Below are 18185 nucleotides of genomic sequence, written 5' to 3'. Positions count from 1 at the left end.
TTTTAATTTAGGGATATTAACCTTTTTGTCTCTGAATTACTATCATTCATATCAACATTGAAGCCCTTTAAGTGTTCAGGTCAACAGCCATAACTGACTTGATACATTTCCAATATGCTTGTCTTCGATCTGCCTGCCTTTGCCTTGGCTAATCTGGTCTCTACCCTCCTTTCCTAGATTTGCTTCTACTCAGTTAAAGCATGGGCTCAATACCTGATCCAGTCTTCGTAGACTTAAGACATTTGCTTTAAAAAAAAAGAGAGAGAGAGAAACGGAGATGTCATAAAAACATTTTTCTAGAGGTAGATTCTAGAGCTAGATTATGTCCCAAAAGTTATAAATAATGTAGAAAGGCATTTTTTGTTAATAAAATTTTATATGTTATAGAGTGGCTAGTTACTATATTTCTTAATCTGTTATGAACGATACTCTTCCATCTCATTTTTGAGGCTGATGGTGACATTGGGACATTCACTTGAGTACATTCTCATAGTTTTGTGTTAAACTTACACAGGCCATTTTTGCTTCATTACAGATGCTTAATGTTGTAAATAGCTAAATGCACTAAAACTTTTATCCATCTCAGGGGATGGAGTGGGGTGGGGTGGGGCTATTTCAACCTATCTAGACATTAATTTTTTAAATGAGGAGACAGGAAATCACTCGTATAAGTTGGAGACAAATCTTCTGAAGCTTATAGAAAAGTTTTGAAATTGCAAGTAATGGGGTGTCTGGTTGATACTAGCTTGTGCCAGAACTCAGGTGAAAGTATTATATTATACAGTATAAGAAACGTGGTATCTCTCGTTTAGGAATTTTTTAACAGAACGGTTATTTTTTTTTCTTCCCTCCTCCATCTTTATTAAATTAGGTATTTCTTACTTACATTTCAAATGTTATTCCCTTTCCCGGTTTCTGGGCCAACATCCCCCTAACACCTCCCCATCCCCTTCTATATGGGTGTTCCCCTCCCCATCCTCCCCCCATTACCGCACCCCCCCCAACAATCCTGTTCACTGGGGGTTCAGTCTTGGCAGAACCAAGGGCTTCCCCTTCCACTGGTGCCCTTACTAGGCTATTCATTGCTACCTATGCACTTAGAGCCCAGGGTCAGCCCCTGTATAGTCTTTGGGTAATGGGTTAGTCCCTGGAAGCCCTGGTTGGTTGGCATTGTTATTCATATAGGGTCTCTAGCCCCTTCAAGCTCTTTCAGTCCTTTCTCTGATTCCTTTAATGGGGGTCCTGTTCTCAGTTCAGCAAGTTTGCTGCTGGCATTCGCCTATGTATTTGCTATACTCTGGCTGTGTCTCTCAGGAGAGATCTACATCCGGTTCCTGTCAGCCTGCACTTCCTTGCTTCATCCATCTTACCTAGTTTGGTGGCTGTATATGTATGGGCCACATGTGAGGCAGGCTCTTCAGCCTCTATTCTAAACTTTGCCTCCCTATCCCCTCCTAAGGGTATTCTTGTTCCCCTTTTAAAGAAGGAGTGAAGCATCCGCATTTTGGTCATCCTTCTTGAGTTTCATGTGTTCTGTGCATCTAGGGTAATTCGAGCTTTTGGGCTAATATCCACTTATCAATGAGTACATACCATGTGTGTTTTTCTGTGGTTGGCTTACCTCACTCAGGATATTTTCCAGTTCCATCCATTTGCCTATGAATTTCATGAAGTCATTGTTTTTGATAGCTGAGTAGTACTCCATTGTGTAGATATACCACATTTTTTTAATCCATTCCTCTGTTGAAGGGCATCTGGGTTCTTTCCAGTTTCTGGCTATTATAAATAAGGCTGCTGTGAACATAGTGGAGCATGTGTCATTGTTGTATGTTGGAACATTCTTTGGGTATATGCCCAAGAGAGGAATAGCTGGGTCCTCGGGTAGTGTCCAATTTTCTGAGGAACCTCCAGACTGATTTCCAGAATGGTTGTACCAGTCTGCAATCCCATCAACAATGGAGGAGTGTTCCTCTTTCTCCACATCCTCACCAGCATCTGCTGTCACTGAGTTTTTGATCTTAGCCATTCTCACTGGTGTGAGGTGAAATCTCAGGGTTGTTTTGATTTGCATTTCCCTATGATTAAAGATGTTGAACATTTCTTTAGGTGTTTCTCAGCCATTCGGCATTCCTCAGCTGTGAATTCTTTGTTTATTTCTGAACCCCATTTTTTAATAGGGTTATTTGTCTCCCTGCAGTCTAACTTCTTGAATTCTTTATATATTTTGGATATAAGCCCTCTATCTGTTGTAGGATTGGTAAAGATCCTTTCCCAATCTGTTGGTTGCTGTTTTGTCCTAACCACAGTGTCCTTTGCCTTACAGAAGCTTTGCAGTTTTATGAGATCCCATTTGTCGATTCTTGATCTTAGAGCATAAGCCATAGGTGTTTTGTTCAGGAAATTTTCTCCAGTGCCCATGTGTTCGAGATGCTTCCCCACTTTTTCTTCTATTAGTTTGAGTATATCTGGTTTGATGTGAAGGTCCTTGATCCACTTGGACTTAAGCTTTGTACAGGGTGATAAGAGTGGATCCATCTGCATTCTTGTACATGCTGACCTCCAGTTGAACCAGCACCATTTGCTGAAAATTCTATCCTTTTTCCATTGGGTGGTTTTGGCTCCTTTGTCAAAAATCAAGTGACCATAGGTTTGTGGGTTCATTTCTGGGTCTTCAATTCTATTTCCCTGGTCTATCTGCCTGTCTCTGTACCAATACCATACAGTTTTTATCACTATTGCTCTGTGAATACTGCTTGAGTTCAGGGATAGTGATTCCCCAGGAAGTCCTTTTATTGTTGAGGATAGTTTTAGCTATCCTGGGTTTTTTGTTATTCCAGATGAATTTGCAAATTGTTCTGTCTAACGCTCTGAAAAATTGGATTGGTATTTTGATGGGGATTCCATTGACTCTGAAGATTGCTTTTGGTAAAATGGCCATTTTTACTATATTAATCCTGCCAATCCGTGAGCATGGGAGATCTTTCCACCTTCTGAGATCTTTGATTTCTTCAGAGGGTTGAAGTTCTTATCATACAGATCTTTCACTTGCTTGATTAAAGTCATACTGAGGTATTTAATATTATTTGGGACTATTATGAAGGGTGTTTTTTCCCTAATTAACAGAGTTTTAAAAAGGTCCTTTTACCCAGAACACTTTCTCTTCATTTCTATACTAAATGTGGCTGCTTCAGAATGGGTAAAAAGAACAACTTAAAAATGACATTGTTTCTAAATTCTCTCCGTCACCATCTGTTGTTTTTTTTTCTTTCTGTCTTTCTTTTTTTTCCTTTTTTTTTTTCTCGGAGCTGGAGACTGAACCCAGGGCCTTGTGCTTGCTAGGCAAGCGCTCTACCACTGAGCTAAATCCCCAACTCTCTTCATCACCATCTTATTCCATAACTTTGCTTCCTTTTCTGTCTACTTTGGACTGTAGTAATAAAGTTTTTTTATCTAACCTTATGGTATTCTAAAACTGTTTAAAAAGTAACATGCATACCCGACATCTGTCTGCATCTTTAATATTGATAAGTTAACGTTTATAGTCTCTTATATAGATGACTGTATGTGTCAGTTATTTCAGAGAAATTTGTTTCAGACTTGCTTTTAACAAGCAGATAATTTTCAAGACACAGTAAGAAACTGTTAGTATGACTGCGTTTTTTTCTTGGTTGAGCTAATGTATCAACCTATAATGGGAATGATCCTGATCATTTAAACTGGAATTCATACTTGTTCTTCAGATAAAGAAATCATAAACAAAATAAGAGAATTTTTTTTATGCTTAACGTGTGCTTTTAGTTTTCTTCAGTGGAAGGAAGATACAGGAATCAAAATAGGTATTTCCAGGAAGAATTTTGTTGTTCCTGCTGGATCCCAAATTTATGTCTTTATTAAAATGTCTGTTAATAAGTAAATTCAGAATTATTTTCTGCCTTCTTTGTAAATGTAAAGCTGATTTTTCTTTTTCCTGTTCTTTTTAAAGGAATCTAGGTAAAAATGGCCTGTCTAATAGTAGCATTCTGTTGGATAAATGTCCACCTCCAAGACCACCATCCTCACCATATCCTCCCTTGCCAAAGGACAAGTTGAATCCACCTACACCTAGTATTTATGTGAGTCTGAATTGACTAGAAGTCATCTAAGCCAGTGTTTTCTTGTATATGTCTTTTGTAAATATCTTTTAGGTCAGCATAGATGCAACTATTACAGTTATTGGCAGTAGTGTGACTATTTGGCAACAAAAAGATGTATTTAGAGATATTTTTGATATTTTGATATGTTTTGCTGTACTAGAGACTGAACCTAAAACTTTGCACATTCTGGGCATGTATTCTATAACATTGCTACTATACCCATACTCCCCCTGATTATAGGGTATATTAGAATAAGTGAGAAATACTTTCATTGTTTTAATTTTGAGCAGTGTTAAATGAAAGCTACTTGGAACTATTCAACTTATTTTTTCCCTAAGGTAAACTGGGTTTTAAATCTATCAATTTTATGGGCCTTAGTTAGCATTTACTTTTTTTTTCTGTACACATGCTAAAAGAAATACCGTCAGTGACAGAAAAAAAAAGTAAAAAATGGTGCTTTAATAATGTGGTCATTGGAGCTGGAGAGATGGCTAAGCAGTTAAGAGTATTTGCTGCTCTTACAGAAAATCCAGGTTCAGTTACCTATGCTCACATGACCATCCATTAGTCCAGTTGCCTTCCTCTGGCCTCCATGGGTACCAGGCACATGCATGGTACACATGCATGTAGGCAAAACACTCATTTACATAAAATAATTTTTTAAAGCCAGCATGTCTAAGAAACAAAGAATATGATTATAGATGGATATAAGTTATAAAAATCTTTATAAGTTATTTACCGTGTATAAACTGTCAGTTTTATCTCATAGAAATTTAGGCATCTAATACGAAGAGTTCTTAATTGTGTTTTTACAAATAAATCCTGCTACTGCTATATTAACTTCTTCCAAGAAAAAAATTAGATACATATAAGACCATCCAAAGTATATTATCAGGAATTTATATCTGTGAAAATGATTCTTAACCTTGAGAAATTTTGATTTCTTCACTGAGTTTTTAAGCATATGGCACAATTCACCATCTCAACCCTTTGTGAGTATATAGTTAAGTATTAAGCATACTCATGTTGTACAACTTATCTTGAAAGCTTAGGTATTTTGCCAGTGTCTACGCACTGAACATTTTTCCCCATCCCCTTAAGTCATAATTCTGTTTTCATCAATTTCACTACTTTATACATGGAATCAAATTTCTTTTTTTTTTTTTTTTTGGGCCGAGACAGAGAATAATCAAGCACAATACAGTTGACGCATAGCTCTATAGACATCAATGATTCTTCCTCAACAAGTTACTGACTTAAAATAAAACGCTTTTTTAAATCAATAGATGAAGTGCACATTGTCTCACAATGCCTGTGGGAGCACAAAGAAAGGAATGGAAAGCAAGGATGGGCAACCCATGGTATCTCCGCTGCTTGTTCTTGCTGCATTCATTTCCTATATTTTTCTCATTAAAGTTGTGTTCTACGATGTGCAAAACAATTTCATTACAAAAGTAACACATGGACATATTGAACACTTGAGCAACCCCCACAAAATTACAAAGAAATAAAAATTTTACTACTAATCTTATTTGTCACATATAACTGCTATTGATGTTTTAGCCGATGAACAATTTCCTATTTATATTACATAATATATATAATGCAGAATATATATAATATTTTCCACAGCATAATTCTCCTTTATTCTGATTTTTTTTCTTTTTTTTTTATTTTATTTTATTTTATTTTATTTTTTTTATTATCTTGAGTATTTCTTATATACATTTCAAGTGTTATTCCCTTTCCCGGTTTCCGGACAGACATCACCCTCCCCCCTCCCCTTCCTTGTGGGTGTTCCCCTCCCAAACCTCCCCCCATTGCCACCCTCCCCGCATAGTCTAGTTCACTGGGGGTTCAGTCTTAGCAGGACCCAGGGCTTCCCCTTCCACTGGTGCTCTTACTAGGATATTCATTGCTACCTATGGGGACAGAGTCCAGGGTCAGTCCATGTATAGTCTTTAGGTAGTGGCTTAGTCCCTGGAAGCTCTGGTTGCTTGACATTGTTGTACTTTTGGGGTCTCGAGCACCTTCAAGCTCTTCCAGTTCTTTCTCTGATTCCTTCAACGGGGGACCTATTCTCAGTTCAGTGGTTTGCTGCTGGCATTCGCCTCTGTATTTGCTGTATTCTGGCTGTGTCTCTCAGGAGCGATCTACATCCGGCTCCTGTCGGTCTGCACTTCTTTGCTTCATCCATCTTGTCTAATTGGGTGGCTGTATATGTATGGGCCACCTGTGGGGCAGGCTCTGAATGGGTGTTCCTTCAGTCTCTGTTTTAATCTTTGCCTCTCCCTTCCCTGCCAAGGGTATTCTTTTTCCTCATTTAAAGAAGGAGTGAAGCATTCACATTTTGATCATCCGTCTTGAGTTTCCTTTGTTCTAGGGATCTAGGGTAATTCAAGCATTTGGGCTAATAGCCACTTATCAGTGAGTGCATACCATGTATGTCTTTCTGTGAGTGGGTTAGCTCACTCAGGATGATATTTTCCAGTTCCAACCATTTGCCTACGAATTTCATAAACTCGTTGTTTTTGATAGCTGAGTAATATTCCATTGTGTAGATGTACCACATTTTCTGTATCCATTCCTCTGTTGAAGGGCATCTGGGTTCTTTCCATTTTCTGGCTATTATAAATAAGGCTGCGATGAACATAGTGGAGCACGTGTCTCTTTTATATGTTGAGGCATCTTTTGGGTATATGCCCAAGAGAGGTATGGCTGGATCCTCAGGCAGTTCAATGTCCAATTTTCTGAGGAACCTCCAGACTGATTTCCAGAATGGTTTTACCAGTCTGCAATCCCACCAACAATGGAGGAGTGTTCCTCTTTCTCCACATCCTCGCCAGCATCTGCTGTCACCTGAGTTTTTGACCTTAGCCATTCTCACTGGTGTGAGGTGAAATCTCAGGGTTGTTTTGATTTGCATTTCCCTATGACTAAAGATGTTGAACATTTCTTTAGGTGTTTCTCAGCCATTCGGCATTCCTCAGCTGTGAATTCTTTGTTCAGCTCTGAACCCCATTTTTTAATAGGGTTATTTGTTTCCCTGCGGTCTAACTTCTTGAGTTCTTTGTATATTTTGGATATAAGGCCTCTATCTGTTATAGGATTGGTAAAGATCTTTTCCCAATCTGTTGGTTGTCGTTTTGTCCTAACCACAGTGTCCTTTGCCTTACAGAAGCTTTGCAGTTTTATGAGATCCCATTTGTCGATTCTTGATCTTAGAGCATAAGCCATTGGTGTTTTGTTCAGGAAATTTTTTCCAGTGCCCATGTGTTCCAGATGCTTCCCTAGTTTTTCTTCTATTAGTTTGAGTGTGTCTGGTTTGATGTGGAGATCCTTGATCCACTTGTACTTAAGCTTTGTACAGGGTGATAAGCATGGATCGATCTGCATTCTTCTACATGTTGCCCTCCAGTTGAACCAGCACCATTTGCTGAAAATGCTATCTTTTTTCCATTGGATGGTTTTGGCTCCTTTGTCAAAAATCAAGTGACCATAGGTGTGTGGGTTCATTTCTGGGTCTTCAATTCTATTCCATTGGTCTATCTGTCTGTCTCTGTACCAATACCATGCAGTTTTTATCACTATTGCTCTGTAATACTGCTTGAGTTCAGGGATAGTGATTCCCCCTGAAGTCCTCTTATTGTTGAGGATAGCTTTAGCTATCCTGGGTTTTTTGTTATTCCAGATGAATTTGCAAATTGTTCTGTCTAACTCTTTGAAGAATTGGATTGGTATTTTGATGGGGATTGCATTGAATCTGTAGATTGCTTTTGGTAAAATCAAATTTCTTTATAACTAGTTTATTTCATTTATCATGTCCTCAAGGTTTATCCATGTTACAGCATGTGACAGGTCAGTTCACTTGGTGGTACTGGGATTAGACTGTATTTTTTGCACATACTCTTGAAAGTATTCTACCATCAAGCTCTGTCACTTCCCTCAATAACAGTTCACTTGTTGCTTAGTTTTCCCCTACTAGGGGTAAAACGTAGGCTCCTTTACTTGCTAGTCAAGTACTGTGCCATTGAGCTACATACTCCAGCCCTTAGCAAACTTCCAATCTTGCCTGATACTATAATTATTTACCTAACTACAGGAATAATGTTGCATCAAGAACATATGGTATTATTCAGAATCTTTATTTTTCTTATTTTTAATTACAAATATGGAATTAGATACATGTGAGGGTAGGTGTACCCTGGAGCTGGAGTTATGGATAGTTGTGAGCCACAGGGGCGGCTGGGAATCAAAATCTGGTCCTTCCTCTGCAAGAGCAGTAAGTGCTTATAACCACTGAGCTATATCTCCAAGCCAAGACGATTTCATTTTTGGACAAATGGACTCACTCTGTCATTCTAGCTGGCATGAAATTCAAAGATGACCACTTCTGCCTTCTAAGTAAGCACTGTGATTACAGTGACTGCCACCCACTCCCAGCTTCTATATTGGGTCTTTTAACTTTCTACATTTTATGGTTTTTCAATATGGGGTAGTATTGGAGATAAAACCTAGAGCCCTCTGAATGTTCAGAGAAACATTCTACCATGGACTTACAACCAGCCTGTACTTGGTACTCTCATTTTCAGTCGAGTTTTTATTAAAGCTAAGCGAACTCTACTATACTTTCTACGTACCCACTTGTGCTTCTTGATTTTTTTTCCTTTTTGAGGTTCAGCAATCTTCACTTTGGTTTTGAAGTTTAAATGTATTTCTGCTACATAATTTCTTCAATATGTAGTACACAAAAATGTATGTGGCTGCTATTTAGTCACAATTAAAATCAAAATGCAAAAATACTATAAAATAGAAAGCAAATATGAACACATGAAATAAAATAGCTCAATAGGCAGTGAATATGAAGTATAATATTTAAAAGTTAAAGAGCTGTATTTTCCTGAGATATAACCACATATTTTAACTTTACAGTTGGAAAATAAACGTGATGCTTTCTTTCCACCATTACATCAATTTTGTACAAATCCAAACAACCCTGTTACAGTAATTCGTGGCCTTGCTGGAGCTCTTAAATTAGGTATGCTTTTAAATAAAAAGAAAAATTTTTTATGCATGCTGTCTTGTAACCTTTTAAAGCACTAGTAAAGAAGTCTGGTACAATCCCCCACCATCACAACTCACACATAATACATATTTTCGTTCTAATATGGATGGGGAATTTTGATCATTTTTACTTCAAGTCCATGATTTGAATATATAATAGTGATGGTATTGGTTGCTGGCAATTTAGGATTAGTTTTTTAATTTAGCTTTTACTTTTGTCTAATGATTTATGTTTAACTACTGTGAGAATATGAAATGTAAGTACTCATCAAGTACTATACTGCCCCACTGGTATTTGCTAGCACCTGCAAAAATTAGTATGTGAAAGTTTGACCGTCAGATTCTTGACTCATTCTCTTATTTGAATAACATGAGCATTAGGTATGCCCATACCTTCAAAGTATATAAATAACCTGGTTGACTTTTTGGGGGAAATGGATATATTGCCATAAAATGCTTTCTCTTTGAAAGAAGAGGCAGAGGTGGGGTGCATTTTTGTTTTGATTTTACTGACTTCTTTTATTTATTTATGGCTTACTTATAAAGACTTGGGACTTTTCTCTACTAAAACTTTGGTGGAAGCTAACAATGAACATATGGTAGAAGTGAGGACACAGTTGTTACAACCAGCAGATGAAAATTGGGACCCTACTGGAACCAAGAAAATCTGGCACTGTGAAAGCAATAGATCTCATACTACAATTGCTAAATATGCTCAGTACCAGGCCTCCTCGTTCCAAGAATCATTGAGAGTAAGTATTTGCTTCCTGAAGAATCTTTTTAGGGATTTAAAAATTATTTCATTTTGTAGCTTTAAAAGAAGACAGTACTTTTGTAAATATTAGATTATATTATGTTACATAAAATACCTTGTAAGTGCTACCCACTTTACCTTAAACAAACCTATGAGTTAATTCAGTAAATATTTTGTAGAGGGGAAATTACTGTCCTAGAAATAAGATCCTAGGTTATCTAGGATATTTATGATTAAAGCAAGGTTTCTTCAGTACCGTTGACATTTTGAGTTGAATAATTCTTTGTTGTGGGCCTATCTTGTATATTATATGCTATGTAGCACCGTCCATATCTTCTCAAAAGCATTTTTAGACCTAACAAATATTTCCTGGAAGACAATGTTGTCCCCTGTTGAATCACTGATTTGGAGCCTACACCTGTCTTGAGTTTGCTTTATGCTTAATCGTGTATACTTGCATTTTTTTTTTCTTCTGCCAGTTTAATATTACCAGGTAGACGACTCTTTCAGGAAGTATTAGTGTTCTTCCTTCCAGTCTTAGTTCATGTAAAAAAAAAAAAAATGCTGAGGAGGAGGTAGAAACAGGATGTAATAAGCATACATCATTATATATATAATTCATTATATTATATAATTATCATCATGTTATATAATTATATTATATAATTTCAACATATATATTATTTTTTTAAATCTAAATTTTACAACTAATCAAAACTATTATGAAAGCGTCCCTATATATCTTCTATCATTGAAACATTAGTAAAATCATGTAATAGTATAACCAGAACTTTGTGAGTTCTTCCACAAAATGGATATAAAACATCCATAGAAATGAGTTCTTTGAAATACTGCTTTGTGCTAGGTTGTTCACATATCCTACACAGGAAATTTAATTTTCTATGTGATTGAAAGTCTTGCGTTTGTTATTCACTAGATTTGCTTATCTCTTTTAAAATATTTAAAATGTTTCACTGGGTTCATATATTCAGTCAAGGAATCATTTATACATGAATTACAAATTTGGATTACTATTTTAGTTAAAGTTTCTGTTTCTTTGATGAGGCACCATGACCTAACTCAACTTGGAGAGAAATGGGTTTATTTGGCTTATATTTCCATATCACATCATCATCATATCGTCATCAAGCACAGTCATGACATGAACCCAAACAGGGCAGGAACCTGGAGACAGGAGCTGATAGGGAGGCCATGGAGAGGTACTATGTACTGACTTGCTCCTTGTGTCAACCTGCTTTCTTATAGAACCTAGAACCACCAGCATGGGTGAGGTTACCACCCACAATGGCCAGGCCCTCCTCCATCAGTCACTAGTGAAGAAAATATCCTACAGTTAGCTAGCTCTTGTGGAAGCATTTTCTCAATTAAGGTTCCCTCCTTTCAGATAACTCCCACTTGTATCTAATTGACATAAAATAACCAACACAGTTACTTTCCCACTGTCCCTTTCTATACTCCTACAAAAAATATTCATCTACTAAAATCTGTCCTACAAGTTGCATTGTGTTACAGTGAATTACCTCAGTTTTCCTCTTCTTGTAAATAGAGGTACTATGAGAATCTGTAGTGACATAAAGGAAATATTAACCAGTTGTGTGGAATTCTAAACTAAAATGCCCTTTTTGAATTATAGGAAGAAAATGAGAAAAGAAGTCACCATAAAGACCACTCGGACAGTGAATCTACATCATCAGATAAGTAAGTAGTTTTTCATTTCTACTTAATAGTTCTGTTTAAAAAATGTGCTTTAAAATTACTTTTGTTTCTTCTACAGTATTTAATGTAAGTTGTATTCATTGTACACTTTGTAATTTTGTTACTATATTGAAATCTGGCATGTTTGCTATGCTCTATCAACTAGCTTTTGTTTTATTGCTTGTGAGTGTTGCAAGACCCTGGTATTCTGATAAAGGCTTGCAAAAAAATATTGGGAGAAGTGAGTCAGGCTTTAAGCAGAAGCAATAGGATAGTGGGCTTGATTATTGCTGGTATAGCGGTATAGCTATTTAATTAATAGCACTGTTGCGTTGACACAAGAAGTTAAATTAAGACAGTTAATTTTATTAATCGTTTAGCAAAAAATGTTACTAATGTTTTGAGTATTCAAGAGGATTTGGATTGGTGTTTGGAACACCGGATTGATGATCTTTATGATACTATTCAAATTATTGGAGAAGGAGGTTCAGAATTTAAGAGTAAAAAGCCATCTTGAATGTCATGCTAATTACCAGTGGATTTGTGTTACTTCTAAACTTGATGATAGACACTGTAATTGGGAAAAGGTTCAGAGACACTTACAGGGTATTTGGCATAATTCTAACACCCCTCTGGATGTATCAACCTTGCTTACTGAGATTATAAATTTAAAGAATGCTGCTCCGCTGAGCTTTGATGCTACAGATATTGCTGGTAAAATTATTCATGACCCAAGGTCAGTATTTCCGTCTTGGTCAAGCTTCGAGAATGGCATATATAGCTTGATCATGATTTCCTTAATATTTTTCCTTCCCATTGTGATAAAATTTGCCTTTAACAACATCAATATGTTGGCCACCAAAATAATGTTGGCTTGAACCTAAAAAATGGACCCCCATGCAGAGTTATTAATTTAACAGGCTTGGATAAGCCAAGAATGGGTAAGATTATGCACAGAGCCTTACAACCTAAGACAGAATAGCATTGCTTTTGATAATGCTTATTCCATGACAGAATGACCTAAGACATTCCCAGTCTAGTTTATGATATAAAAAAGGGGGAGATACAGAGAGCTTCTAGGCACTTGGTATGAATCTGACCTTATCAGGACAAAAGAAAGAAGCCCTGAGCAGGAATATGGCTTTGGGCTTGGGCTCAGGAAATGAGCCTTGATTAAGAACATTTACATATGAGTTAATGCGAAGCTCAGAGCAGGCTCAGCGGGGGCATGTGTGGCAGTCCTTTTGTCTTGGTCATCCTGACTAGCCGCCAGAAAGGTATTTACAGGAATTTGGTTATCACCTTGCTTGTTTCTCTACTCAGAACCAATCTTATTATTCTGCATGTAATTAAAGTGGTATAAAAGCAGATTGGAAAACAAAACTTCTGCTTCAGTCTCAAAACTGGCTGGAGTCTTGGTTTTTTTTTTTTTGTTTTTGTTTTTAAAAAGATGTGCTTTTAATTTGCCTCTTTCTTTTAAAGTTCTGGGAAAAGGAGAAGGGGACCCTTTAAAACCATTAAGTTTGGGACCAACATTGACCTGTCTGATGACAAAAAGTAAGTCCTTGTGATAATTATGTGAGCTGACGAACTCTTGCTTTGTCTGAGAATTGTTTATAATTCCTTCTATTTCATTTCTTCTCATTTTTCTAAATTGACATGTGGTCAAACTAAATAATTGTATTAGGTTTTACAGCTAAATTATTTTTTCAAGTTAAGACTATTACATACTTTTTTTAAACCTGATTTTATGACCGTTTTTATTTATGTTCTATGTCTATAATTTTAATACTGTTTTTCATTGGGAGGTTAATTCACACATTCCATTATTTCTTACATGAAAATAAAATATTTGTAGATTTGTTTTCTGATTGGAGCATAAGAGCTTTGGGTAAATTGATAATGTCTGCAAATATTTATGTCAGGATTTTACGCTTATTTTCTTGTAGGTGGAAGTTACAGCTACATGAGCTGACTAAACTTCCTGCCTTTGTGAGAGTTGTATCAGCAGGAAATCTTCTAAGCCATGTTGGTCATACTATACTGGGCATGAACACAGTTCAACTATACATGAAAGTTCCAGGAAGCAGAACACCAGGTGAATTTTATGAAGTAGTATCTCATAAAAGATGAAGCTTTTTTCATCTCCCATTTAAAGAAAGAGACTCAATATCTTTCTTTTAAAAATGAGTAGAACTAAATGGATTAATCTTTGATGCTTTTAATGGGACTTAGGTCAGAATTTCTTCCTTTTGATATCCTTCAACTCTAATCCTAATGATTTCTTCTGAAAAATTTTAGAGTACCCTCTGGCCCAACAACTGTTGTTCTTGCATACTTCTGAGAATGGTAGGAGTGTAGTGTTTCAGAACAGTTTTTTTAAACAATCATAATTTAATGTACTTATTTTATATCATGGCCTAGTGTGTGTCTTGAATATAACAGCTTCACATGAGAAACATTTTTCCATCTATTCCATTCTATTTGGTTTTAAAAACAAACTGTGGTTACAATCCTCTAGTTAAGTTTCAGCTGACAGTTTCAAAAGCACTTAATATGAAGTGATTACTAAACTCATGAACTTGACCACTGAACTAGACAGTTCAGGTTTTGCAAGTCATATGTTTCTTTCATGTCAAAGGATTTAATTTTCTGCTTTCAAGTTTTCAACTATCAGTAATATACTGTCTTTGGGGACCATGGATTGACATGAAATTTTAGAGTTTTGAAATTTGAAATATTTATTTCAAATATAAATTTGAAATATTTAACAGTCACTGTAATCCTAGCATCAATGAATTAGTTCAGTTACTGATAAGAAACAAGTACCTCTATGTTGCATATCTGTAACATGTTTCAATCATGTGTTTTCATGCACATGTTTCAGCTTCACATGTTGAAGTACACATGACTTAAAATCTTGACTGGTTTCTTTCTTTATTCCTTAATGAATCAGTTTTAAGAGTCATTTCAAAATAGACCTATTTTGATTTTGACTAATATTTCATTGTTTTCTTTGTCTAGATTGATTTGCTTTGTAGAATGTATAATTGATCTTTGGAGATAAGATCTGAGACCGAATGTTACCAAAACAACAAACAACACAAAATATTCCCCAAGGGAATCGTATCTACAGCCACTATTGGAAACATTGATTGCAGTTTTATTCTTGTGTCATTTGAAGCATAATTCTGTATGTTTCACAGAATTTGATTAAAAAAAAAATTCTGGCATAAATTGTCAGGAGAACCATGTTCTCTTTCTGCTACATCATTAGACATATTTATTGTGTATGTCCTTATATGCTTACACAAACCTGTATATATGTGCCAGAAATTAAATTGCCAAAGTCAGTTTCTATCCCTTTACCACGTACGTAGATCTGGAGGATTAACCACTGGTTCTCCAGCTTGATTGATAGCAAGCATTTTCACCTGTTGAGCTATCTCACTCGCCCTGGATTCCCATGCTCCTTTCTCAGTTTGTAAATTTTTATTTCGTGAGGGACATTAGAAGGTTCTGAAAAGTGCATCAAGTGACTGCACTAGAGGTCTTTAACATCTTGTTATCTTCTTCAAGTAATTTTTAATATAAATTTTAAAATAGATTTTATACATGAGAGAAAACATACTTGTTCTTAAGCCTGCTCACTTCATGTAACATAATAATCTCCAACTCCATACATTTTCCTGTGAAGGTTGTAATTTCGTTCTTATGACTGAATAAAATTCATGGTGTGTGTGTGTGTGTGTGTGTGTGTGTGTGTGTGTGTGTGTGTGTGTGTGTCAGTGTGTGAGCGAGAGAGACAGACAGGCAGGCAGGCAGAGAGAGAGATTGAGATTCGGATTGATTTATGGATATCTAGGCTGGTTCCATGTTTAGGCTATTATAATAAATACTGCAGCAGTCAAAGTAAACACTTTTATCTCTGCATTAATATTGGATTAAATCGGAAGTTATGCTTGTAATTTTTGAGGAATCACTATACTGATTTCCATGTGGCCGTACCGTTTTACATTGCCACTAGAAGTGTATAAGGGAGTCTCTTTCCCTTAATCCTTGCCAACACTTTTTGTCCTTTGTTTTCTCTTTAGGTTGAGATAAAGCTGTTTCAAACTATTTTAATTTTCATTTTCCTGATATCTAAGGATGCTGACCACTTTACAGATATTTATTTGTCAGTTATATTCCTTTTTTGTGTTTGGTTCGGGGTTTGAAACCTTAGTTCATTACTTCATTTATTGGTTGGATGAGGAGGAAGAGGAATTTAACATTTGTTATTCTTTTATAGATTTCTATATATTAATCCCCTATCTGATATCTACAGTTGGTAATGGTAAACTGTAAACTGAAAACGGTTGGTAACCGTTTTCCTCCCCTTCTCCCAAAGTAGTTACCTGAAGTTCTTTAAAGTAGTAGTGTCCAAGAGAAATACAATACAAATCACATATAATTTAAAAAATTACTTTGATACATTAAAGTAGAAAAAAGTAACCAAAGTTAATTTTGCCCTATAATATCCAAAATCTAGAATCGATACAAAATTAGAAGATATTTCACATTTTTTTCATATCAAATATTTGAAATCCTGTATATTCTATGTAATTGCTGCCCCTTCCAGTTCCCAATTCAAAAAGTCATCAGTATTAAGTGGCATGGTCTTATAAGGAATGTATATATTTTAATTAGTACAATATAAAAAAATATCATTTTGCATGTCTGTATTAAATGTATATTAAACTGATATTTGTTATAGATGAGTTTACATCAGGCATGTTTTATACTACATGGTTGTGCTGAGGCTTTATTTACCCTTAACAGTTTTTATGTAGCTGATACAGTTGTGGAATCTCTAATTATAACTATAACTCTCTTTTATTTAGAACCCATACTATGGGGGCATTTCCAAATATCTACTTAATAATGACTGTTGAATATCCTTATATCGCTTGCCCTGAGATAGTTAAAACAATAAGCTTCTGTTCTTTCATGAATCCTCAGTTAGGTGAAAATAATGCAAATAAAATATAATTTCTTAGAAACAAACTTTACTATTTTCTATCTAGAACCAACCAGGGATGAGGAGCACTACACCAGAAATACAGATTTTAAGTCTTTCATGTCACTCAACCAGAATTACAGGAAAGGCAAGATGTAAAGTGTTATACTATAAATGTCTACTAGCTTTAAGTCACCTTTCTTTTGGTCAAGCATTTACTTAAATGTTGTAAGCCTGTTATGATCTCCCTGAAATCTGATAAAGTTAATTTTTATATGAGGGGAGGATCCCCTATTTTGCCTTTTTTATTCCCTCGGGAATAGCTGTTTCATTTTATATTATTCTATAAGGATTTATTTATTATTTTTAATTGTTTTGGTATGTATGTGCACATGGGTTCAGGTACCCACAGAGGCCAGGGGTGCCAGATCTCCCTAGAGCTACCTCATGTGGTTTCTAAGATCAAACAAAAGTCCTCTGTATGAGAGCAGCATAGGAGCTGGAGAGATGGCTCAGTGGTTAAGAGCACTAACTGCTCTTCCTGACGTCTTGAGTTCAAATCCCAGCAACCACATGGTGACTCACAACCATCTGTAATAGGATCTGATGCCCTCTTCTGGTGTGTGTCTGAAGACAGCTATAGTGTACTCATATACATAAAATAAATAAACCTTTAAAAAAAAAAGCAGCATAGACTTTTAACCTCTGAGGCAACACTCTAGACCAAATAATTATTTAAAAAAAAAGACAAGGAAAGAAAAGGTAATGTCATTTATAACAATTATATTTATTATTTGTTATCTATTAGACACCATTTTAATCATTATTTCATTCATCTTTAAAATAGCAATTTTATAGAAATGTTAATATTTGTTCTTATATATAAGGAAAGTGTGCTTAAAATGCTTTAACAACTTGCTTGGGTTAATGCTGTAACTTAGCCAAGCAGCCTATCAGAGCCTAAACTCTACTTTGCTTTCCATGTTAGTTCTTCATGAATAAGTTAGAAGTAGCTGACCAAACTCAATCATGAAAACAGATTCAGCACAAAATACAAATGATAAAGAACTTGAATCTTTAACATTTTCTATTAACATTTTAAAGGTTTCATGTCTAAAGACATATTTTCTATAGAATTAATAGTATGTTAATTGCTTTTTCACCTTTTAGGTCATCAAGAAAATAACAACTTCTGTTCAGTTAATATAAATATTGGCCCAGGTGACTGTGAATGGTTTGTTGTTCCTGAAGGCTACTGGGGTGTTCTGAACGACTTCTGTGAAAAGTAGGTTTCCAAACTAAATTTTCTTTAAACATAATTACTATAAAACAGTAACTACAAAGGACAAATTACCAAACTGGATACCCTAATGTGGATACATAGTCAGCTTTCAGTTACAATTTAGTGGAAATTTTATGTTAAATTGAATGATTCCAAACCTATTAATTTATGTTATTAGAAAACTTACGCAGTAGGGGCTGGAGAGCTCAGTGGTTAAGAGCATAAACTGCTCTTCCA

The 18185-nt window shown here is 35.7% G+C and overlaps 1 protein-coding gene across 19 annotated transcripts in view; it reads left to right on the top strand.

The window, feature by feature from the left end:
* Kdm6a (lysine demethylase 6A) overlaps positions 1–18185 on the top strand; it is a 139654-nt gene that overhangs the window by 104509 nt on the left and 16960 nt on the right. For all 19 annotated transcript variants that reach the window (XM_039100359.2, XM_039100365.1, XM_063279721.1 and 16 more), the window contains 7 exons: positions 3983–4112; positions 9066–9171; positions 9744–9949; positions 11606–11670; positions 13150–13224; positions 13617–13765; positions 17837–17951. In XM_039100359.2, coding sequence (XP_038956287.1) covers positions 3983–4112; positions 9066–9171; positions 9744–9949; positions 11606–11670; positions 13150–13224; positions 13617–13765; positions 17837–17951 — 846 coding nt within the window. The remainder of the gene's footprint in view (positions 1–3982; positions 4113–9065; positions 9172–9743; positions 9950–11605; positions 11671–13149; positions 13225–13616; positions 13766–17836; positions 17952–18185) is intronic.

Source organism: Rattus norvegicus, chromosome X (assembly GCF_036323735.1).
Source record: "Rattus norvegicus strain BN/NHsdMcwi chromosome X, GRCr8, whole genome shotgun sequence".
Classification (NCBI taxonomy): Eukaryota; Metazoa; Chordata; class Mammalia; order Rodentia; family Muridae; genus Rattus; species Rattus norvegicus.
The sequence above is the reverse complement of the archived record's forward strand: the minus strand, read 5'-3'. Positions and strand labels throughout refer to the sequence as shown.